This window comes from Myodes glareolus, chromosome 25 (genome assembly GCF_982192425.1).
Source record: "Myodes glareolus chromosome 25, mMyoGla1.1, whole genome shotgun sequence".
Lineage (NCBI taxonomy): Eukaryota > Metazoa > Chordata > Mammalia > Rodentia > Cricetidae > Myodes > Myodes glareolus.
The window spans coordinates 30,376,338-30,402,228 of NC_142050.1; the positions used below are offsets into that span (position 1 = coordinate 30,376,338).

Here is a 25,891-nt window from a genome sequence, read left to right on the forward strand (position 1 = left end):
TTGTTCCCTCTGAATGAGACCCCAGGTGATGAGGGTGTGATCCAGGAATAACCAAGCGGGGTTGCTGAGGTTCCCCAGCCATCTTGAGAAGTGACCTTTCTTAGCTTTCTCAAAACTGAAGCACAAGCACCTTGGGTAGGGATTCCCCCCACACACACAGTGAAGTACTGAGAAAAGATCAAAGGACAGGGTTGCATAGCTACTGAACTGCTTCTCTGAGTTGTAACTTGCTACTGCTGTCCTCTGAGGCTCACCTCTCTGGGGTGTCAATAGCAAGGTGGGGCCAGTATACCTGGATGGGGCAATGAAAAAGGCTACCTGTGACCTGGAAGTATGTCAGTGAGGGAAGTTATGTGGATTTGTTAGTGGAAATCCAGCTTGCAACAGAGGACTATGTTTCTCATAGACCAATAGCTGTGGGGAGCAGAGGTCCTTGCAGGCTCCTGAGCTGCAGCCTCCGGGCAATTACAGTCTGGGGAAAGGATCTGGAAGACTCTCTCTGCCCAAAGACCTGCAGAGGCCCATAGAATTGAGAATCCTGTGCTCCAGGCTATTTGATGAAAGACGTGGGCAAGTGAGGATGCCATGCATTCCTGAGCTCCTGGGTGATGAGGGCGCAGGGTATTTGCTCTGACCTTGGCTGGGTCTTCCCCAGGGCCCCATTAACAGTATTCTTAGAGCCCTAGTCACAGGAACCAGGACAAGATTTAGCTGTAATCAGAAGTCTAGATGTGCCTACAGACCCAGGCCTGGCCTCTCCCTCCAGTCCTGTCGCAAAGGCCCACAAGGATGTTACAGCTACCAGCATGATCTATCTTCCTCATGCACATGTATGTGTATGTGTTCATATGTGCAAGTGCACATAGGTCTAAACGGCATGTGGAAGTCACAGGTCAATATCAGGTATTGTCCTCAACTGCTTTCCACCTTATATTTAGAGACAGGGTCTCAGGGGCCCTCCCTAAACCCGAGTTCACCGATTCAGCTAGCCTGGCTTTCGTTCCAGGGACTCTGAGAGTAAGGCAAGGGAACATGCTTTTAAGCATCTTTGAACCCTTGGCTTAGGGCATGGCTCATAATAGGTTAAGACATACAAATGGTGTAGAGACAGGCAGATGGATAGAAGGATGGACAGACAAATAGGATAACCAAATAAAGGCTTTGCTTTCCCAGTAGTTAACAGTATAGAATCGATATATATATATATGTATATATATACACATGTGCATATATATGCGTGTGTGTGTGTGTATACAAATATACGTGTGGGTGCAGTACGGCAGAAGGAACAAGAGCAAGAAAAACTGAGTACTAGGAGATAAGAAAGAACTGAATGCTCATGAAGGAGACAAGTTATGAAAAAGAATATAAAGTTGTTTTTCTAGTTTGAATCTTGTCATGGATCTTTCATTTTTTAGGTGTTGGATAAGTGCATAGAATCTACTTGATACTGAAAGTGAGAAATTTAATGTAAGTTTTACAGCTTCCATTCTGAATGCCAATGTGGAGGCTATAACTTACGATGGGTGACTCACTGTGTTCCAGGGGCCCTGAGAAGGAGGACAGAGACTATGCCTGATGCATCTTTGTACTCTTCTCTTAGTGCTTGGTGCAGACTAGGCTATGAAACATGAGGTAAGTGGATGAGTGGACAGACAGCAGGATGGTAAACAGGTGGACAGAGGAGCAAATAAAAGCTTTGGCTTCTCAGTGGCTAATGATTTTCCCATCTGAACTTTGTAACCGCGGGCAAACCATTTAACTAAGGATGGGAATACCAGAACACATCTCCTAGCGCCGTGGTGAAGATTAGATCTGGTCCATTCAGACCACTGCCCACCACACAGTATATGCTATTTGATTACTATTATGTGCCAGCTAGAAACAAATCTGTCAACTTTGGTGAGTCTCAGTAGTGCTGAGGAAATGCATGGTGTTTACCTCAAGAGTGTTATGGAGACTGGGGGACTAGAGTTGTCTGTATGGATTGGGTAGAAACTGGACTCGGGAGGCTAAATGAAGAAGCAAAGGAATGGTCTTTCTTGATCCAGAAGATGGAACAACTTCATTAAAACAGCAAAACCTGTATCCCAACCAGAACCACTCATTAGACGATCTGAGTGCGGCCAAGACAACAAATATTTACCACCTTCTTAGTGTTTCTGTGTTTTCAGCGATGCCAGAGTGACCTTTATCCCCATGGAGAAGGGGATGGGCACCCACACCCTGGATTTGATCCCCTAACGGAGCTCATTAGAAGGAGCACCCCATTCAAGTTGGACCTAGAAGCCAAAGGCCCCACGACAGCTACCCAGTGGCCTGCGAAGCACCAGCAGCCATGGTGAGGTGGCATGGGGAGCCAAAGCTGACACTCCGAATTACAATCTAATAGCTTACCGCGCTTCCCTCGCACACAGCAGCAAAGGTTACCGTGCAATTATGTGTCGCTACACACAAATGACAGAGCAGTTACGGTTACTTTACCAATTACAGGGAAATTGCTCCCACTCTGCAGAGACTGGCACTCTGAAAACTCTATCGTCTCCACAGAGGGGATCGAAGAGGCTGCCAGCGTCCTTCCTCCAGCAGTGTCCCCTGGCTCTGGAACAGAACCACAAGGCAACCGCTTGAGGAGCCCAGACCGGAGAAGGGCCGGAGGAGAAAGCAGAGCTGGGAAACTGTGGGAGTTCTCCTTCAATCCCTTAGAATCCCCTTCCAACCCCAGGTCCAGGGATCATCTCTTAAGGATTCAACCATCATGCTGCCAGCCATGCCAGTCCATTGTGAAGACGGTAAGGCAGGAGGTGGGTTGGCACCTGATCCTGATGCTGCCCTGCGCCAGCTGGCAGGCCCTGGGTCCACTCCTCACAGCCCCTTCCCTGCCACAGAGAGATGCTCTCCCTGGCCCCTAGTTGCCTCACCTTTACCAGAACTCTAGTGAACCCTTATTACAGAAAGGTCAGAACTAGGCCAGAGCTCAGTAGTCCAAAGGCAGTGCTAACGATCCAGGGGTCATCTGGTCCAGACCCCTGTGGGCCAATTAGCTCAGCTCTGGGATACAGTCTTTTTCATAGCCACAGGCTGCCCCTCTCACCCCAGGCATCCAGTGCTTACAAATAGCCCACAATGGCCCAGAAATGCAGGTCCGGTGAGCCAGTGTGATGGATGGATGCGGCCGACTACTCTGGCCATGGACGTCCCTGCCAGGCTGTTCTGGATCCCAGGAAGAAAAATGAAAGGCCAGACCTGGTTCGTCTACACCTGCTCTGAGGATAGCAAACAGAAGAGTCCAAATACCTGGCAACAAACCAGCCCTTCTTTCCTTCCTGGGTCAGGGGGTATTGTGCCAGTACCTCTACAGCATGTTTTGACCCTGAGACACCACGTTGACCATTAAATGAGGGAGGAAAACAGCCCAAATGCCTAGTGTGGGGCTGTCTGAGGCTCTGCTGGTGTTCTTTAGTCTAGAGGAGCTCCTCACCTTGCGCAATGGGGAAACTGGGGCTTCTGGGAAATGCTGCTGACAGATCTTCATCTGCCAGTTTGCTTCTGGATATTAATAGAAGACCAAGTATTAAAGGAAGTCCCAGGAACATGAAGATGCAAAAGTCTCAGTTGCTGTCCCCGAAATTGTTCTCCTCTAGTGGAGACACAGACCTAGGCTATATTTAGACAAGTCGTTGGGATACTGTTTCGGGCGTCCCTGGAGAGAATGCGGGCGAGGCCACCAGCTGCTATGGAAACAGGTAGTAACTCTGTCCAGAGGTGATCTGGTCTCTGCGTCATGTTCCTTGGCTTAAAATACAGTCTACCACCATTGTTTTATGCTATTCCAGTGAAGAAAGTAAGATCACCCAGGCCAGATCAACCCATTTTACAGGAAATAAAATCAAGACGTAGATAAGGCTGCCCTAGTAACCTATGAAGTTACAGGAAAAACAGAAATCTAAATTCCCTGTCTAGAAGGAGAAAACAAATAAACAAACAACAGCAAAACCCTAGGTGTCCAGCACGTTACTAGGCCACAGCCTTAGAGTAGGCATCTTCCAGACTCAGGGACAGCAGAGGCCACAGCTTAAGGAGGGGACCTCTGCCCTCTGCCACCTCCAGAGTCTGGACACAACCGAACCTCCCCTCCTGAGTAGGCCCCTGGTCAATCATCAAACTCCGAATCTTCCTCTCTTGTGTCCATATGTTCCAAAGGAAGTGGGAGTAGAAGCTTTGCAAAGAAATACAAGACCTGAGGAAAAAGTGAGACTTGTGTGAGCCAAGGTGTCGCAGGACAGAAGACCTTTGGAATTCCTCATCCTCACAAGCCGTAGATCTCCTTGCATTAATTACACCTAAACACACACACACACACACACCAGGAGCTGCCCAGAGCCAGCCTCAGTGAATAGTGCATGCGGGGTTTCTTTTTAAGGCAGGTATTGATCAGATAAGCTGTAATAGCTCATGTCTAAATACAGTCTCGATTGTGAAGCTCGGCAGTACAGGCTGATAATGATCACCCACTTATTAGGAGCCGTATCTCAAATATGGCTGCTGACCCCTCAGGTGCTCATAAATGCACCAGGGCCTGCAGCACAGAGAGCATGGGCCCCTGGAGATGAGGCTGTGTATACTCCACTCTGTCTCCACAGGGGTAAACAGAGAGGGCTCTCGGGAGCCTAGAAAGAACCCCAGGAGCCTATCGTAGGCTTTGGTTTCGCCTTGTTAAGAAGTGATCATTTTCATAGCAAAGCGTTAACACACACACACACACACACACACACACACACACACCTCCAGTCCTTTGATGACTTTACGGATCTGTATATCTTTCCCCTTTTCCCTCATAATTCCTCACCCTTTCTGTAAGCTCTATTGAGACTCCTACTGCCTTGAACTCTCGGAAGGAAGCCGGAGAAGAACTGTTACAGGTGAAGCTTGCCCCTGAACCCAGGCTGTGAACACAGAGAACAGAATCGGGAGTGGGGGACCGCCGCCATCCACTTAGTTACTAATGCATTATCTCGGAGTGATTCTTTATTGTGTCCTTTTCAAAGGGACTGTAGGGAAAATGAGTGTGTACAGAGGAGAGGAGGGGGAGCCAGCAAGCCACAGCCACAATAACCTAGTTAGACAAATATGTTATTGAAGGGGCGCAGTAGAAAGTGTCTCAGGGCTGGAAAAACAACCCAACAAATCGTAGCCAAGGTTCCCAAGAACCAAGAGCCTGCTTTCAGGCATCTCAAAAAGGAGGGAAGCGGGCAAAATATCAGGACAGAAGAAGGCCAATTATGTCTAAGAAGCTCTGTGGGGAGTTGGGGCAGCTTCCAAAGCTCCCATACCTATGGAGCAATGGCAGTCATAAACAAAGGCAGTGTTTCTTTGTAAACTCATTTTGAAATCCCTGTGTATTTGGGGATCAACTGTGGCCCAATGTCACCAGATATCTACAGAGTCTTTTGCTAGTCATGATAACAAACTAGCCTTTTAAGAGGGAACTGAGGTCAGTCACTTCTGCTGTATTTCCAGGAGAGGGCCATTAATCCCAGCCTGCTTTCTGCAAGCCAGGCCACAACCAACAGCAAGTGTTTGCCATGTACCCTCCAAGGGGTTGCTGAGCAGAGCTATCGGAGAGCTCAATCAGGATCCTGGGGGCTGGACCCATGACCTTCTCCTCATTAGCCCAGCTGCTGAGGGCCCCAGGTTCCTCCCTCTGACAAGCAGCCAGGACAGGGCACAATGGAGGTCTGCACAGGCCACAGCTATGGGCCAGCTTGGAAAGAGAATCAGAACGCTGCAGGTGGCAACGAGGCTGGAAGCGAACCCAGTGGCCCCAGCTGGACCCCTGGGGACTCCTAGAGAAGTTTCTCAGCCTTGGGAGCAATACCACTCTGGAAGCTTTCTTCCCCTTTTAGACCTTAACTTTGCACGCCCCTAGCCGCTGCTTGTCAAGGGTAGATAAATCCCACACAGCCCGCCCATCAATCCCCAGCTCTTGCTCTCCCTCCCAGAGTTTAAGGCAGGCAGCCACAGCCACCACTAGAACAATAATTGAAGTGAGGAATGCCACGATTATTAAGTTTGTGTGTTTCCTGGCGGGTACAGGGAAGCAGTGGCCCTGCTCGCCAGGCTGAATTATGGGGTAGGTCATTCCCTTGTTAGTGGGAATAAATTTTATTAGCCCCACTCATGTTGCTGCGATCTTCCTCTCTTGCTCCTCGGGCCCGTGTGTCTGGGTAATGTCGCCTGCATGCAGGATAAATCAGCAGAACAGATCCCATTATATTTTGGAACACTGACAGAGGCACAGTAATGACGTGGCGCGCGATACTGGCTTTCTTTGCTCTTGCGCAGACCCGAGGGTGTGTATGGGGAGAGCACATGAGGGCAGACTCACTAGGAAGAAGGATCTAACCGGACAGACAGAATGAGGAGAGTGACCTTGGTTGCGCCTTTCTTCTCTAACTTGGTTAATGAAATAAGAGCAGTTGCCAATGCGTGGATATGCGATCTTTCCCTTTGGCCTTGAAAAAATTAAAGGACACCGGAAGCATAAGAGCAGCAAGACTGTGGCTCAAAAGGTGTCTCCTTCTAGTGCATTCTCTGAGCATTCATTCCGTGTACACAGAGAAAAGGAAGGCAGGCCAGCCAACAAGTACATCGTGGGACTGAGAAGCTGTATGTAACCTCAGTTAGGCAGAGTTCACATCTTTCCAACGAAGATACTGACGGCGAAGACTCAGCAACAAATCATGCGGACAGTATAACCAGAGGTGGGAGTGAGCGAGTGAGTGCAGGGCGGGGCTGAGCTCATTCGTATTTGTCAAGCATATTGTTCTGCGCCTATCCTTACTTCCTAATAATGTCTGTGTGCTTCTTTTTTTGCTCTTTATTAAATAGATATTGTCTCACCAGCTCCTTCTTTAGCATAAAATTAGAGCAGAAGAGAAACTGCTTGCTGGCCCTATGAGAGCTCATGAGCTGGCTGAGACCCAAAGGTCCAGACTCCCTGGCTGGCATCCCTGCCAAGACACTGCCCTGTGTAGATGAGAAGAATTAAAGGGAACTCCACATCTGGAGTGATCAGTGACAAGATGTCCAGCCTCCCATTCAGGCTGTGCTATGCCATACCAAATGAGGCTGGTGTGCACATATACACATGTATGTGTGTAGACTCATGAGAAAGGGCTTCCGCTGTGTTCACTGCTGAAAGTAGCGTGTGAGCAGGAGGGGGAATAAGCCACAAAGAGAGGCCAGGAGGTGATGAGGTACAGGGAGCCGGGTTTAGAACAAGACATGGAGAAATCAGAGAGCAACAGAGAGACATCAACCAGAGGGGAGACACGTAGGCGGAGACCACCTGTTCCTTTTCTGGCCTCACAGACTCCTGAAATAATCACACAGAAGGTGTGTGCACACGTGAGCATATATAGTAGTGTACGTGACATTGGGCTGAAGAGACGCCTCAGCATGGGGAGGTTCCATGTCCTGAATCCACAACTTGGGAACTTGAGTCTCTTGAATCTGCCAGTGTTAAAAATCAGTGTGTGTGTGATTCTTGGGTTCTGCAGCTACCCCACCCCCACCCTGACTGACTTGCTGGCCTCGGAATGGCATTCTGGGAGAATGCATTCAGCCTGGGGCCAACCTCAGGCTTCCTCCCACCAGGTCTAGCTCATCCCCTAGGTCTCAGCCACCATCACACGATCCCAAAAGACTATGACATTTGACCCAGATGAGACTTCTACTGCAAACCCTGCTGACCAAGATGGGTAAGACAGGTGAGTGGCTTTATGGATGCCATCGTGGGAGCTACATTGAAGGAAGATAGAGGAGGCTTCTATTTTGGGGTTGTCTTAAAATAGGCATCCAAATCTTAAATAAGGAAACTGTGGTACTCAAAGGGCTTGCAAGGAGTGAGGGTTCAGGATGGGTTGGGGGATACTTGCAATATGTGCACCTATTGGGACTGTGGAACTCCATGAACTTGGGTAGGAAAGAGGAGGATTCCTGGACCAAAGGAGAGTAAGTACCAAGCAAAAAGAGAAACCCTTGCCTCTCACCATAACAGGAAACAAGCCCATGTAGTCAGAGCCCAGCTTCCTGCCGACAGGGAAACGAAAACAGCCCAAGCAAACCGGCTGAGACTGGCCTGGGACAGCTGCCTGGCCATTCCGGATGCTCGTTTTATGGAGTTCAGGATCTCAGGCGCCAGGCAAACCTGAGTGACCATCTAGGCCAGGACACAAGGTCAGCTCGAGTCCAAGGGGATGACCCTGTCTTCTCCCTAGGACTACCTGCAGTGTCTGGGAAACAGATTAATCAGACAGCGTATAGGGATGGGGTTGCCCTTCATATCATTGACGTATGTTGTTGGGCAGGAAGTAAGAATGAAGCTGGTCCTTGTATCTCTGGGATGCCCCATGGGACTGGCAAGATCAGTGGGTAAACCTTTGAGTCATATGGGAGCTTGGCCCAGCCATGGTTTCTTCCAGATGGACCTCTGGAGTTGTGGGAGGTCTCTCTAGGCTGCATGAACTGGAGAATTCCACTTGTACCTGACACTCAGGGCCCAGGTGAGCATGTGCCTTGTTCTGCCCCGGTGGTCCTTGCAAGAGCCTGCCTATCCAGACACTGTCTATCCTGCACTGGGACATGCTATGGAACAAGCAATGGGCTGCACATTTAGACACACAGTATGTGCTCCTGTTCTCTTGTTTGACTGACATAAGTACTTGTCTTTCCCCCTGGAGAACGTTCCTTACAGGACTACTCTTTCTCTGTGGCAAATTTGCCCACCTTACACTGTGGTGGGTCAGGATGGCTGAGCACTCCAGGGGCGAGGCAGGTTTTGAGGTGCTATTTGCCCTGCTCCTGGAGCCAGAAAGGATGACCGCCTCTTCTGTTGTCCTATAGGACTCTGGGGAGTGAGGCACCTTGCACACTTGCAGGGCAAAGCTGTACAGATGTGTGGTGGCCATAGCTCCCTAGCTCCCTACTCCCAGTACTGAGGGCCTCAGAGGTGATAGGCGGTCACTCTAAATAAGAGTTCCTGCCCCATGGACTCAGTTTTTCTATTGAAAGGTCACTCTGAGGTCGAAGCTCACAGGAAAGAGGAAGTGATTTGCACCCACTCCATGTGAGCCTCCCTTTATCAGCTCTAAGCCGACAGTGCCTGATGTCCGTCTTCACGCCTTAGCTGGTTTCAGACTCAGACTTCAGGAAAGGGAGTGATAGACACTCACTTGACCACAACCTTTGAATCATCTACAGGCTATAGAGACCAACTTCCCTTCCGCATTCCTGGAGACTGAGGTCTTTCCTTGATTTTGGCCAGTCTGTTGCCTAAGACATTCCCAGGACTTATGTTTCTCTCCTCATCAGTTTACTCGGAGGTAGAGCCTAGGGCTTGTGTGAGGAACCCCGGCAAGCCGAAGAGGGAGAGGTATGTAGGTGATCAAATCTAGGACCGCCCCTAGACTCATGGAGAACACAGATCTTTGACTCACAACAGTGTACTCCCCGGAGCAGGCTGCCTACTTCATGTTAGGGCTGTCAGGTCTCTGTGGGAAAGACTGGCCTTCACAGAGTCCTAGCACAAGATAAAAATACTAGGCTCTGGGACCACTATGGAGGCCTAGAGTTATGTGTGACTGAGAGTTGCAGAGAACCTTTAAAGTAGGCTACAAGAGGAGCCAGGGCCAGTGATAGAGTTGGATAGTGTGAAGCAACGGAAAGAGGACTGAAACCAAAGTGGTTGGAACTCCTAGACGCCTTAGTAACAAACTGATCTCAGGCTTGTCTTTAGGCCCTTGGTCCCAGCACAACCTGGGATGCCTGACAGGTCTTTCTAGGTCTCCTGCGCTCTCATGGGATTCTCCCAGTGATGTGCAGACTCTACAGCTTTTGTTATTGGATGCCTTCTCCATTCAGGACCCAGGGAAAGAACAGCGGCTCAAGAGCAAAGCTGGGGGCTGTTCCCATCCCTACAAACACCTAGAGATGCTTTGCTGGCTCCCACAGTATCCCTATCCAACACAGCTTGGGGATTCAGATGAGACCACGCCTGGTTGGTCCCCGGCCATCTCTCTGATAGGAATGCGACCAGCCTGCTGGCCCATGAGGAGCAAAAGCATCATTGAGTTCTCAGAGAGAAGGTTCTGGACTCATGATTCAGCACCTTTCCCATCGATCAGTTCCCTGGAAGCCCCATAGCACAGTAACCTGAGTCAGACATCCTCCTCCTCCTCCACACACACACACCTGCCACCATATACAGCCAGAGGGAATTCTCGGACCTCGTGGGGCAGGCGAGTGACTCAGGGTCAGGCTACTTTCCGCTCAGAGTTCAAGGGAAGGAATTTGGGTGGCAGGAAATGGAAGGGCCATATAAGCCTAACAATACCTTACAGGATTAGAACAAAGGGTGCAATCAAAACTAATCTGGTCATATCCCTTGGAAAGGGCCTCAAGTTAGAACCACGGTAAAAGCCCTAGGACCTCCACTCTTCAAAACAAAGGAAAAGTTAAAGGAACCTCTTAAGCTTTTGCCTCCTTCTGCTATTTCCTACTGGAAAGAGAATCCATGGTTAGCTTTATGTCAGTTTGACACAAGCCACAGTGATTTGATAAGAACTCTCAACTGAGAAAGTGCCTGTATAAGATTTGTCTGTGGACAAGTGTGCCTTATCTTGGTTGATGATTGATATGGGAGAGCCCCGCCCCCCCGCCCACTGTGGGCAGTGCCTCTTCTTGGATGGTGGTCCTGGGTGCTGTAAAAAGAAAGTCAGCCGAGCAAGTCAATAACAGCACTCCTCCAAGGCCTTGGCGGCTGCTCTTGCCTCCAGTTTCTACCGTGGCTTCACTCAGGGCTGGGCTGTGATATGGAATTGTAAGTTTAAACAAACCCCTTTGTCTCCTTTGGTTATGGGGTTTATCATAGTAATAGAAACTCTAACTCAGACACCCTCTGAGATTTGGTTCCCACTTTACAGACCCCAAAGGAGCCCCCGACTGAGAGGCAAAGAGAATTCCAGAGTTCATCTTGTCCATTCTCTGCTTTTAAACCGGAAGAAACAACAGCACAGGGGATGATGGGCCAGGGGAGAACAGGATGCCAGCAGAGCTGACCCTGGGAGCAGTGTCGCAGTCTGGCCTGGCTGGGGCTGACATTGTGCTGTACGGGACACGGGTGGTCTGAGCTGAGTCCAGATGAATTGTAACCAGAGAGCCTGAGCAAAGTAACGTGGGGACCGAGCAAATCAAAAGAAGCCGATACTGTGCATTAAAAGCTGCCCTGGCCTTTTTTAGACTGGCTGGGAGACAGCCCTAGCCCTGTGCAGTTTCTGGTCTCCTTCTCTCTGTTCTTGGCCCTGAACTTGCCTCTAACTTGAAAGGACTAATTAAAGCCAAAAGAGGAAAAAAAAAAATCAAGAGCTTGTTATCTGGCTCCATTGCTCTCCGTCCTGCATTGGTCTGTCGCTTGGCGCCACGCTCCCTCTGTTCTCTCTGAGGATACCACGCGGTGTTAGGGCCTACTGCTCGGCAGGCCCCGTGGTGAACTTGACTTTTGTATTACGGCAGGAGCAAGGGCAGGGTAGATACCTGTTCGCACTGCCAGGTGGACCCCTGCAGAGGCTGCGACTCCCAAAAGCCAAGCCCCAAACAATTTTGGGCTCATTTCCTATAGGAAACAGTCAGAAATTGCTAAGCCCTCTGATCTCTGGAGAACTACCTACTTAGGAAGCAGGCATCCCTTCCATGGCATCTACTGGCATGAGCAATTATGCGCATGGGTGTCTAGATGCATCGGTGGAGACATTTATTGCATGTGTTCAAGTGTGTCGGGGTACTCAAATGTAACACGAAGATTTGACCAAGGTGACATGGATTAGAGTTAACCCCCTCCCAAATGCAGATTTAAATTCAATTGCCTGGTAACTGTAGTAAGTGGTTCTGGGGTAATGGTGCTGGGAGGGAGGTTGGTGGCTAAAGAAGTTGTTATGCAGGTCTGAGCCCTGAGTTTAGATCCACAGAAGCCCATGTAAACACCGAATGCCCACCCACCTATAATTCCAGTCTTGGAAGGCTGAAACAGGGGAGGATCCCCTGAGTGAGCTGGCTCTGTCTCAAAGAACAGGCTGGAAGAGTGATTGAGAATGATTCCCATAGCAACCTGGGGTCTACACATACATTGTATCCGCACACGTATGCCCATCCTCCACAAAATATTAAAAAGAAAATAAGGTAGGATATTTAAGAGGTGGTTAATGAGAGGATTCATTCTTTGTTTTGTTTTTTGAGCCAAGTTTCTCTGGGTAGCACTGGACGCCCTGGAGCTCACTCTGTAGACTGTGCTGGCCTTGAACTCAGAGAGTCCTGTGTTTCTGTCTCCTGGGTGCTGGGATTAAAGGTGTGCATCACCACTCCCAGCTTGAATTAATTACTATATTGTGAGTTAAGGATGCGACCAGTCACCTCTTACTCTCTTTCTCTTGCCTTCCCTTCATCCTCTTGCTCTGCTATGATACAGCGTCCTCAACAAATTCAAACATTTGATTGTGGACTATGGCAACCTCCGGAACTACGTGAAATTAAATTTCTGCTCATAATTGGTGGCCCAGTCTTGGTGCTCCACTATAGAACTATGAGGGTTCTTTAATAGTCTTCTCTATACTTGTCTTCTACTGCTTCCCCCCACTGACCTATGTTTAAGTGTGTAATACACACACACAAGCGCACACACACACACACACACACACACAGAGCACAGCACACACAGCACAAATATAGTTCACCACTGACTGCCTACATTTAGGAACTGTTCAAAATCCCCCAAATTCTTAACAGTCCCGTAGGCCCTCTTGACTAGATCAGTCATGACCCAAAGTGAATGGCTCCAGGATTCTTGCTTGGCACGCCCTTCCTGAAAGACTGCAATCTGTAAGCAGAAATAAACCCTTTCCTCCCCAAGTTGCTTTAAGTTGTGGTCTTGATCATAGCCATTGAAACCTTGCTATAAGATAGATGCCTCTTCCACGGTGCTATGAACACAGAGATGTTTAATAAATATGCTTGATCTCTTTCTACCCCCCTCTACTCTCATTTGTCATTCATAAAGATATGCATGGAGCTAAAATCAAACCACAATTCTCTGAAATCCCATGTCCACCTCAAATGCAACATGACTTCTCACGTGAGCACTTACCTTTCCTGGATCTTCCATTGTTTTCTCTAAGCTGCTCCACCAGGCCCAAATGCAAAGAACATCAAGTATACATGCATTCACCTGTTCCCAGCCCTGATTCTCAAAACCAGCAAGGGGAAAGAGAACAGAACCAGGTGCCAATAGGAAACCTACAGTTTAGCTCTTATGGACTCTTTCTTGCCAAGGATGTTCGGCTGGTGATAGCTCAAATCAATAAGACCCAAGATGGAGACCCATCAAAACTCTATGGAGACTATAAAGCTGGGGTCCTTATTGCCCACACCCCACTGTCCAGGCCCATAGGATAGGATCCCCTCTGACTCACCGCGCTGCTGCAAGGGATGTCCTTCACCTTGAGCCAGGCCAGGTCCAGTGTTCCCTCGCCTCGGTAACAGGACTGCAGGCGCTCCTTGATACGGTCATTGATCTGTTTCAAGATGAAGATACACAAGGCAGACTCATCCAGAGATTTCATCTTCCGCTTCTGGCCCTTGGAGAAGACAGTGAAGAGGAGGTCAGCATCTGGACGGACTCCCAGGGTCCTGCCTAGCACAGCACCAGCCTTAGACAGGTAGGCAGCCTGTAGCAAGCGATACTCCACTCCATTGCGCTCACAGCCAATGGGCACCTCCACGTAGGAGTTGAAGGCTGTGTCCTCTTTGCAAAGCCTCACGAGCTTGGACGTGTACACTTGCTCCTTTGTCGTGGAGCCCGGGGGAGACACCATCTCTGGCTGAAGGGTCAAAAAGTAGACAAAGTTGCCACTGCTGAAACCATAGACGTAGTAGATGTCAAAGTCGGGGATGACAGTGAAGGTATCCGAAGGGATCTTGATCATTGAGGCAACAAATTCATCATGGAAAACAAAAGCAAACATGCCATCTGCCTCAGAGTTCTTAGTCAGCTTGCGGCTAGAGATGGTAGGAAAATATTCAGGCTTGCCATCCACTGCGGTGGCAATAAAGAGTTTATCATCCAAATTGCTGTAGGAGACAATCACCCCAAAGACCGAGCCACTCTCGTTAACCCCCGAGAGGTAGTGTTCCTTCTTGTGGAAGGGCTCTCCCAACTTGAAGAGGTCCTCTAGCCTGAGGAGCTTGCAGATACCCTGGTACAAGCTCCCACACGCAATCAGCCTGTTTTCCTTGTAATCTATAAGCAGCATCTTGTTGACATTGTTGGTGCTGGCCAGCGGCTCATTGCAGGTCTGAACAATACGAGGTGGGTAACACTTGGGGTTGTCTTCGTCTGGCCCTGTCTGATGAGTCACCAAGACCTTGAGGTCACTAGAGAGCTTGTAGATCCTGTTGACAGCCCCCAAGTAAATGTGCCCTGTCCTCTCATCCACCACCAGGTGATTGAAGCCCTCAGTGGGCTCCCCTCGGAACGTGACGAAAGACCGCTTCTGAGACAGCTGGGGTGGCTGCCGTGGAAGCAGAGTAGAAGAGCCCATCCCTACCACCAGGAGGTGGGACAACAGGCAAGTCCAGTTCCAGGGCATGGTTTTCATCTCAGAGCGAGGTCCTGTCAACACAGCAGCAACCAGCAGAGGTGTCCCTCCGGAGGGCCAGGACTCAGCAGGGCAGTCTCCCCTAGGAAAGAGAAAAGATTAAAAATGTGAGTGGACCGTGACAGGGCTCTGTGGTGCCTACAGATCTTCTGAATCTAGTACAAACATGGAACTAATGTGTTCCGGGAAAGCCAGAGGCCAGTGGCTCCAAACCCCAGGGTAGGTGTATGAGATAGTTATCGTGGTGGTGGTATACCTTATCAGTAATGATGATGGGTGATAACGGTGATGAGGATGGTAGCAGTGATGCTGATACGAAACAGCACTGCCTGCTGAGTGTCTGGTTTTACACCATTCCCTGGCCAGCACCTCTGGATACTGTCTCATTTCATCTTAGTAACCCTTCTGTGGTGAGTATCCAACTGCCCTTCTAGAGCTACGGTCTGCATTTACCTGTGATCACAGAGTTGACACACGTGGACCCTATGTCAGTGGGTTCCCTGGTACCGGTCCCAAGTTAGGGATCCCAGGGAACAGCATGAACAAAGACTAGAGGAGGAGCCATCTGCACTGGGTCCTTCCCCTGTCTCTCTATCTCCGTGTGCTGTGGCCCCTCCCCTGCCTACTTCATCAGGCCTAAGAGAGCAACAGTGATCTCATTGATACTAATTAAAGGCAGCTCTAAGCTGGGCAGTGGTGGTGCACACCTTTAATCCCAGCACTCAGAAGACAAAAGCTGAGAGTTCTCAGTGAATTTGAGGCCAGCCTGGTCTACAGAGCTAGTTCCAGGACAGTCAGGACTAGAAAAACCCTGCCTCAAAAGGAAGAAAAAGAAGGAGGAGGAGAAGGAGGAGAAGGAGGAGAAGGAGGAGGAGGAGGAAGAGGAGAAGGAGGAAACACCAGCAGTACTCCTTGAAGAAACCAGTCTTTCATGAATATTCTTATTAATTTCTGCTCAAAAGACCAAATCTGCATATCTTGTTTCCTACCAGAACCTTAACTGCTGCCAACAGAAGCCTGTGGTCACTTTACACATTTTACACTAAGGAATGTGAGTTTAGGGGACTTGTGTGGCTTGTACCACCAAAAATGGGCTGAAAGGTAGTTGAAGTGATCCATAGTTGGCCTTAGCCGTCTCAATTGATCCCAGCCTCTCACAGCAAGGGCTGGACTCCACCTCCTTGTTGTCCACACCAGAATTGCTAAGCCACCCATTATAACTGCTGTCCCTGACCCGCTTTGCCCTTTGTACCTCCTCCTTCAGATGGTACAGGGAAGTTACACTAAAAGCCTACATCCTCCATCCCTTCAAATTGCAGTGGCCACCAGCCTACCCCTGGTACACATCCCAGCTCTGGGATCTTCTGTCATTTTAATGAGGTCTATCTTAGCTGCTTCTTATGGTGGGAACTCCTCCGGATCCTATGATTTTTCCTTTCAAAAGGAGAGAAAAGGTGCTTTCAGAAATCACGGTCCGACAACAAACTAACAAACAAACAAACAAACAAACAATCATCTCTAGGGCACAAAATTGCCATCCATCCTAGCTGTTGCCTTCATTTCTATTCAATACACTTTCTACACTGTTTTCAGGGGGAAAGCACCACATTTCTCCCAGTTTGGCTGACATAAGGGCTGGAATCACCAATATCTTATTTGGGGGCATCTCAGCTCTGCAGGATTTCTAATTTCCCCTAAGCTCCTGGGGGAAAAAAATGAGGTTATGGGATGAAGTAAATGGTTAAAGTCATAGAAGTCACCTTAGCAGGAAGAAAGGACAGGCCAACTGGATACCCAGAGAAGAAGAAGAAAAAAAAATAAAGACTTTACATTGTCAGCCAACATCCTAAGAGAAAGCACAAGGAGACATGAGAGAAAGAAGCCTCTAGCCGATGGGAACACTACCCTAATGGCAGTCCTGTAAATAAAGGGCCTCTGTCTATCTACCCACATGGTTCAAGAGTGTACTCAATGCATGTAAAACACAGGCAAGGTATCGTAGGACCCTTGGGCCTGCAGTCAATTTACTGTCCATCCAGGTAAAAAGCACTAGAACCTACTTACTGCATGAGATGAAGTTATGCGGCACAAGACAGTATGCTTTAGGCATTCTTACTTGAGGAGAAGGAACAAGGAGTTCAGAAACCTTGTTGGGGACAGGGTTAAGCCCAGCAATGAACTTGGAGCAGACATGCAAAGCTGGAAGAAAAGTGCCTTCTTGGGAGAGTGTCTACAGTGGAAGTAGCCAACCAGGGTGTGGACGAGGAAGCCTCGGCATGGAGAACACAGCTCAGGAAAGATCAGGAAGAGGGCATGGCAGAACCAAGAAAGCTATGAGCCCTGGAAGGGTATCACTGAGAAGCCAAGACTACAATGCATAGAGCTGGAGAAAGAGGACAAACTTTAGTAAAAGCAAAGAGAAGTCCCCCACCACCCCCCTTTGCTGGAGGAGTGATTGGAGCTGAACATTGGTGAGACCCAGGAGCCAAATAGGTTCTGACCTAAACAGAAGTGCATCCACCAAAGCCCTGCCCAGCACCCAGTGGAGGCTCAGCATCTATTTACTGACTGGCGGAAAGAGGGGCCAAACGCAGACAGGAACAGCAATGTTTGTGCAGCCCTGGCTATATCCCAGGTCCCATGCAAGGTAAATGCTTGCCTTTGTATTAACTCATAGGATCAACATGGTTGTCCCTGAGGCAAGATGGCTTTACCTAGTCAGCAGATGAAGTAGTGAGTGAGCCCTTCAAGGATATGTGGTCAATGAGGGCAGAACTAGGGATAGGATCCAGGTCTGTACCACTGCAAAGTTCATATACTTTTTAGAAATGCCTCATTCCAGGACCCAGAATATGGGGTCCTTGAAATTTAATTCACGTAAGTCCCAAACACAGGGGTCCCAGGATGTCACCTACCAAACCAAGAGAAATGGAAGTTCCTTTGACAGGCAGGGCACACCCTTCTGTTCATCACACAGTAGGAATCTCAGGACAAGCGATGAGAACTGCCTTTCCGAATCCAAAGAGCAGAGAAGATTGTAGGAATTTGCGACCTCAACTAGGCCATCTGGTTTCATGTTGCTCACATCCCTGATTTCAGAGGCAATGGCCGTGATGTCGGAAGAGGCCAGGTGGGATGAGAGATAAAGATGAAGGTGGGGGGAGCTAGTTCAGATGGTGAAGTGCTTGCCACGCACACGTGAGAACTTGAATTTGATCCCTAGACACCATGTTGGAAAGCCAAGCATGCCAGCATACATGTATAATCCCAGTCCCGGGGAGGGAGGGGAAGACAGGCAAATTCCCAGGACTCTTCGGCCAGCCAGCCTGATTCAATCAATGAGTTCTAGGCTAGTGAGAGACTCCATCTCAAAAAACAACTACTAAGGAAGGATACCCAAGGCTGAGCTCTAATCTCTACATGTACGTATGGAAATACACACACACTAGAACATATATATATATATATATATATATATATATATATATATTCCCATATACCCATATGTACCCACACCCATACATGTACACAAACGCAATCAATCAATCAATCAATAAAAAAAATAACTAAAAGATGGCAATGAGGGACAGCACAGATCACTGATTTCCAATTGGTACTCTTTCTATCACATTTGGCCTCTTCTACCCCTAACATCTGCTCCCCAGGCTTTGAAAGTGGCAGCTATTCGGGCACCATATGCTCTGCTGGCTAACAGGGCTCTCACTGCAGCTCTGCCAACAGCCAAATTCCAGAGGGACTGGTATACTCACTGGAAGACACAGGCAGGTTGGGGCACAGCCGCCAGCCCTTTGGGAGGGAACGTTCAGCAGACCCTGTATCAGAGCATGCCACGTGCCTGACATTTGGCTCACCTTACTGTACACGCTCACAGGCCCGCAGCCAATCCACAGCTCCCTAGTCCGCTCCAGGCGAGACAAAGAGGGCCATGGCCATGATTTTCTTGGGCAGGCAGGGGCCACAGTTCACTCTTCGTCTTCTATTAGGCACCGAAATGAGACACAGTTATGCATCTCAAACACTTATCACTCTCATCTGGGGATGGTGAAATCACTGCTCCTGGAGGAACAAGGAAGCACACTAAATGGCCTCTCTTTTTTTCCCCCAGAAAAAAATGATTGATTAGGAAACAAAGAGAAATGGAAAAGGAAGCAGTTTGGACAAGCACGTGGGCACCAGCTGGCCCAAAGATCCCACTCTGGGCCCGGCTAATGCCAGTCTCCCCACCCCAGCTCTAAAGGGCAGAGTCACTAGCCCCCTGTTACCCAGGGTCATCTAAGGTTATTCTGACCTCACGAAACTGCAGATTTGGAACTTCCAAAGGGTGGAGGTGTCTATGCCCGAGCATCAACATATGTAAGTGCTGTCTTTAGCCCAGGAATGCCCTACCTCAATTTCTGATCCATCTATCACTTCTTACTCAAATATTCATTTAGGTGACTTTAAAATAAAAAAAAATCACAAGCAAATCACTCCCAGGGTTTCCAAAGGGTTTTCTGAACCAGGCAGGGTGAGCAGGACAGAGGACAGGACACCCACAGACCACATCAAACCTAAACACCCTGTCACCACCCCTTCATGAAATCAGACTTTAATTCTGAGTAGTCTCAGGGGAGACGGAACTCATTTTTAGAAGCTGATCATCATTTTGATTAAAGCAGTTGGGACTGCCTTTGTTTTATATGGCAAGTTTTGAAGAGCTCAAACTAATTTTCATGAAGTGCTACCGTCCTCTCAGATTCCTGAGTGGCAGAAAGAAAGTTATTATAGAGCAGTTTAAAATAGCAATTAGCTCACAAAATTCCTTCACAAGTTTGTACGCTGTCTTCATGTACGGTACCTCGTTCTGACTTTATCGTTCACCGTGACTCCTGGGCTCTCACTGAATGTGATCTCAGAGCACACAGGCTAAGAATTGCTGGGGCCATCATGTAACCCAAGGGGCACATGCAGAGAAGAGCCTCAAAAGATGAAGTCGTAAGAGAACAGAAATGATAGGAGGTGCCCAAATCCCAGTTCATGCGAAATAGATGTCTATGGGGTGTGCATGGCACCATTTGGATGCCTGTCCTGTCCAGACAATACGTGAGCCAAAAGCTTTCCCCTTTCCATAAGCTAGTTCAGGTTCAGTTTTCCGGAATCATTAATGAAACAATCTTGTTTTCTATTGCTGTGATGAAATACCATGATCAAACTCAATCTGGGGAGGAAATGGTTTATTTCAATTTATGACTCCGCATCATAGTATGTCATTGAGGGAAGTCAGGGCAAGAACTCTAACAGGACAGGAACCTGGAGGCAGGAGATGATGGCCTGCTAAAATATGGTTTTCTCAGCCTGCTTTCTTATACAACGCAAGAGCACCTGCCCAGGGGTGGCACTGTCCACACAGGGCATTCCCACATCTATCTGACATCAATAAAATGCCCTACATGCTTCCCCCAGGTCAGTGTGGCAGGAGCATCAGGCCAATGTGATGGAATTTTCTCAATTGAGAGTCCCTCATTCTAATTAAATGTAGCTTGTGTCAAGTTGACAAAACTCACCAGGGCAAACCCTAGCCCCCTGTCCACAGTGATTGACCGTAGTTCTAGAAGTGCTGATGCGTTGTCCCAAGTAAGATGTGGGGGTGAGTATGGGTGTATGGACTTTCACAACCACACGTTGCTTCCCCCATCTTCAGCCTGTACCCACAAACCTCCTAAGGTTTTCACCTGTTCGTGGCTTTCAAGTCTGAAATTTAATTCACTTCTCAAATGATGCTATCTCTGATCCCAGGGAGATTTTAAGATGCCCTGATCGCATGTGAGTACAGGAATCAGTGCCCACCAGAGATCCCCAGACAGCAAGCTGGTAAATTTGTCCGGCGATGTTGTCCTCTCTAACACCCATAGTCCCTTAGAATAAGGATCAGTGGTTGGCAAAATGACTTACCAGATAAAGTGTCTGCCACCAGGTTGATGACCCTAGTTTGATCCCTAAGTCCCACATGATGGGAAAGAATAGACATTTGCAAATTGTCCTCTGATCTCCACATGGCACAATACTCTCTCACACACAGAATAAATATGTGTAAAAAAATAAGTATAATAATTTTTTTAAATAATAAAGATTTCATCACTGAGTATCTCCAGTTCTGAGCCTAGATCCTGAGACACAGGAAGTATGTAATAAATGTTTGAGTATGAAGAAAAGAAGGGAAAAAAAAACAGATGACTCATGGTAGAGTATATGAGACGGCAGCGGGTATCACCTATGGCTAAAATTCAATTTAAATCTCCATGTTGTACCAACAAGGTCAAAAGGGGTCTGGATTGACAAAGTTGATTTTCCCTACCTAATCAAGGGCTTATAAATATTTAAAATACCCAATTTTGTCCTTTTAAAGCATGAGTACAGATGCATCTGAGAAGCGACACCTTCCACACATGATTTGCAAGGAGATCAGCAGTCCACCAGCTGAAATATTGTCACGAGTTACCTTGGGCCTACAAACTAAACTTGCCCTTCCTCAGTCAAGAAACCCAGGGCGGTCAAGGACAGGAGCAGGGACTGAGAAAGTTGCATTGAGGGAAACAGCACAGTAGATAGAAGTTGCTAGAAACCAACATGCATAGACTCATCTAACGACTATTTTTTCCTGGCAAGTGATTGCTAATTGATGATATGGCATAAGAAGAACCCTGGACTGGGACCAAAGGGTAGATCCCCTAGAGAAGACTATAACGTCCCTGCTTTCCAGTGCCTACGGGTCTCCTAGAGAGCCTCTAGCTGTCCCCTGGAGAGGTATGCAGAAGTCTACTTCCTCAGCCCGCCTCAGAAGCCAGGAACTTCACCATGTCCTTTAGTCCTGCAGACAGTGCTATGCCCAGAAAACAGCCACACCCCAGTATGTAGGAAGGTCATGAACAGAGAGCTACCTTTGATGAAGCTCTTCGTTAGGGCCAGGAGGCCCCTTGATAGTTCAGGTACTATGATGCCAAAGGGGAGTCAGGAGTCAATACACAATGGCTCTCTCCACTCCAAGCCTAGCTGGGAAGATTTAAAGATTCTCCAGGGAAGCATATCTGAGCAGCAAATGACGGGCAACTTCTTCTAGTTTGAAGAAGTAAGCTGGCCAGGAATTGGGGTTCAGACCCCACTGCTGAAGACTAGCATTGATCTGGCTGCTGTTTCCTGTCCCAGTTGCCCCGCACAGCTTACAAGAAAGCCCTTGCCAGCTGTTCTGCTCCCAGGGTTGTCTTCCACCCTCGGAGACTGGCAGTGGCCTCTGGAGGCACAGAAATGAAGGGACAGCATGGAAAAGTGACCAAGACATCCTGAAACTGTCGGAAGCTGTTATAAGAGATGGTGGACCTTTGACTCTCACAAGGGAACCTGAGGTCCACTTGTCCTGTGCATAAGGCTTAGGACTTATATGGCTGAGTACTTTTCATCTAAGAGAAGACCCACACTTCCCTCCTCCTTTAGACTCACAGTCCAGCTCCTTCTGCTTGTTTTGAGCCACACAGGATAGTCTTATGGCTGTGAACTCACTTTGAAGACCTTGTCTCCTCCCAGAGGCAAGGAAGAAAGCTGGGTGTTCTTAACTTACAACCATTCATGTCGATGCTAGTAGCATTTCCTGAAGCCTCTTCTCTCTGAGCCACCACAAATCAGAACACTGCAGACACCAAGGACAGCTGCCCTCACAGGCCATGGTCTGCCCATTTGTCTTGATGCCTCAGTTTCCCCATCTGTAAACTGGTATTTCTAGAAGTCAGGTAGAAAAGAGCATGCCCAAGTTGCTCTTCTGCTAAACCACAGGAGAAGAGAGAAAGTTCAGACTTCCCAGAACACAGGTTGTCACAGAATTTAGGGGGGGTCCCCAGAACACAATTTTAAGGGGTGGCCAGAACTGCACGACAGTAGTGCCTGCAACAACCAGCAGTGTTTCATACGGCTGACCCTAAAGTTGCTCTCCTGAGATGCTGCGCCTTTCTTAAGGTGGCTTCCTAGCTAGCTACCCCACCTAAATGGTGGGCGTCTCTGGCATGTCAACCATGCTTTAATCCTGCAGCCTGCTCTCAGAGAACTTGGTGTCCTCTTCTGTCAAGTGGGCTCACTCACTCTCCCTAGAGTTTACATTTCTCTCTTTCAAAAGGAAGGATTGGGGGTAGGACCCACATCATCTGCTCTGGGTTGCTCTATCTCAATACCCAGGGAGTACTTTGCTTCTTTTTTGGCCACTGGAGCTCTGTAGGACAGTTGGTGGTGGAGTGTAGACAGGAGATCTGTAAGCCTGGGCTCCTCCACCGCCCCCCACAGGCCTAAATATAAAGCTTCACGTAAGCTAATTCTGCCCCCATCTCATCCCCTTCCCTTAACAAGTAAGAAAGAGACAGACATTGCCATCATCAGACAGGTGCACAATTTCTAACTGCACTTTCATTTTTTTTTGTGAGTGTGTGTATGTGGGGGGGGGGTACTGGGGACTGAGTACAGAGACATGTCAATACATGTCAATCAAGTGTTCTGTGACCAGATTACGTCACAGGCCCTGAAATAGACTTTCCTAACTCAAGAAGGTTGTCAGGTTTGGAAGCAATAAAAATAAAGGCAGGGTTTTAGGAAATCAATGCTGAGAGTCTATATTCTTGGGTCCTGGAGACTGAGTATCTCTCCAGCTACCACCCCGGAAACGGCCACCTGTATCAGAGAAAACTAGCCATTGTTCTTCCATCCCCAACAGTCTTCATGCAGAGACCCAAAGCCCCACCAACAGCAGAGCCATAGGGAAGCAGTTGACTTGAGGCACACTTTGCCAGATGATGGTATCTCCACTGTCCCCCAAAGTCTAGTGGTCTCTCTCACATGCCTTCCTCATCCCCCTACTCTATCTATTCCTTACTTTTCCAATCCTAGAGGAAATCAGGAAGTGAACAGTTGTCTGCCTTGTCGGTCTATACTCATGTGATTAGTGCTATTTAATTCCTCGACGAGGCAAAGCTCATAAAACACAAAACGTATTTCAGCTGTATGCTGCGAATCCTGGCAGAAATTCCCACTGCAGCCGGAAGCTGAACGAAGTTATATTTGCTCCCTAAAAAAGATAAATAAATTCGGAATGGAGGCGACAAAGTTTTGAAACCAGGGACTGCTACTACCTGGTAGTAAGCAAAGGAGAAAGAACAAGGGATTCTGGTCCCTAAAGTTTGGAAACCATTTCCATTGCCATGACAACAATGACTATTGAAAACATTTCCTATTGATTAAGTAATGCCAGCATAATTTAAGGTCATTCTGGACTCACCCTCTGCTCACTCCCAAGCACTGATGCGTGCTTTAAAGACACTGTCCCCAGCCACTGGATGAGAAGACATCATTACTTTCCCATGTACTGGGCACATACATGTGAGTCAGATCCTTAAGTAGAAACCTACAGCTTCTAAAGCAGCGACTCCAGCTGAACTAACATGTTCCTATCTCCCACTGCTATTTCTTTGTCAAGCCCACAGTGCTGACACCTCCCTGCACTTCAGTATTTACCCAAGCCACACATGGGGCAAGCAGCAGAAAATGGTGTCTTCTGTCCTGCTACCATTCAAGCACGGAACTCAGGCTGGTACTGTGTGGTGTCTTCTGGGGAGACATAAGAAGCATTTATGTACCCGAGGTAAAGGGGAACTGCCAGATCACAGAGAGGATTTCATCAAGTTCAGTTTAGTGAACCCCTGGGTCTACTTACTGGTGCACAGGTGACTCACTGGGAACTCCACCACTGCAAAGTCCCACCACAGACAACTGTTTACCCTTCCCATCGTGGCAAATGGAACCCAGAGGTGAGACTTCATGAGGACCTTGTGAGCCTCCCTGTGCTAGGGAGGGATGTCAATAGACCAGATCTCATGAGGATCTCCTGTGGTCGTCACAGATGCTCTGCTTCAAGGCCATGATGTTCTTGTCCAACCCCATGGAAACAGCTATGGCCCTTCTATCAGGGACCATCATCACTGGAAGGCAGCATAGTCCAGACCTCTGAGGCTAACCTGCTCAGTCATGACTAGACCCTCTTTCCAATGTTCCCAGTATACAGGTCCTCTCCTGCAACATCCCTGTGAACAGACTGCACCCTTCCCCTTTTCAAGGTGACAAGAATTCAGAATTAAAAGAGGGTCCAGAGCAAAGTCAGGTGCATCAGAAAACTATTGGATGCTGCTGATACCCTCTTTCGGAATCTGCTCAGAGCTGTGTCAGTGGAGGGGGCACAGAGGGTGGAGTCTGGTGCAAAGCCCCAGAGACCATTGTTTCCCATAGCCCCGAGTCTGCTGTGCATGCAAGTCATAGATAGGAACACAGTATCCTTTACAGAGAAGTGTCTGCCAGATCACTTCCCGCTCACATGGTCCCAGAGTCTACCCGTATCATTACTACCACCTCTCATGAGCATAACACTCAAGTGCACAGAACACTCATGACTCCCAAAGCTGGGGACTGAGCCTCAGAGAAGCTCACCAGCTTCCCATATGTCTTGGTTAGGATTTCTATTGCTATGATAAAACGCCGTGACTGAAAGCAATGTACAACTCTCAGGTCACACTCCATCACTGAGGGAAGTCAGGGAAGACATTCAAGGCAGGAACCTGGGGCCAGGAACTGTAACAGAGACCATGGACAAATGCCACTTACTGACTTGATCCCCATGGCTTGATAAACCTGCTTTCTTATACAACTGAGAAATATCTGCCTAGGGGTGGCATCACCCACAATGTGCTGGGCCTTCCACATCAATCACTAATGAATAAAATGCCTCCCAGGCCTACCCACAGGCCAGTCTTATGGAGGCATATTCTCAGTTAAGAGTCCATCTTCCCAAACAACTCTAACTTGTGTCCAGGTGACATAAAACTGACCAACATACCATATCAACACTTCTGTTGATTCTGTTTTTCCCTCTGGTACAAAGCTTCCATCAGAGTCATCGCTGGAGATTGTATACCAAAAGTAGGAGCAGAAATGAGTCTCGAAGCCCCAGACAACTATATAGCTGGCCATGTTAGCATACTGAAAATCTTTTAAAGTATTATTACGTTGACAGACAATGGTGTTTTCATGTCGTGGAATCTGTTGGGGAAACTTGGGGGAAGACAGCAGATAGTACATCAAAGTCAACCAGCAAGTAAGAC

At 48.3% G+C, this 25,891-nt stretch overlaps 1 protein-coding gene across 1 annotated transcript in view; it reads right to left on the reverse strand.

Moving 5' to 3' along the window:
* The window catches only part of Plxna4 (plexin A4), a 454,827-nt gene that overhangs the window by 369,221 nt on the left and 59,715 nt on the right, over nt 1-25,891 (reverse strand). Inside the window, exon 2 of the mRNA XM_087901814.1 lies at nt 13,524-14,790. Within this exon, the coding sequence (XP_087757940.1) occupies nt 13,524-14,708 (1,185 nt within the window). The 5' untranslated portion in view covers nt 14,709-14,790. The remainder of the gene's footprint in view (nt 1-13,523; nt 14,791-25,891) is intronic.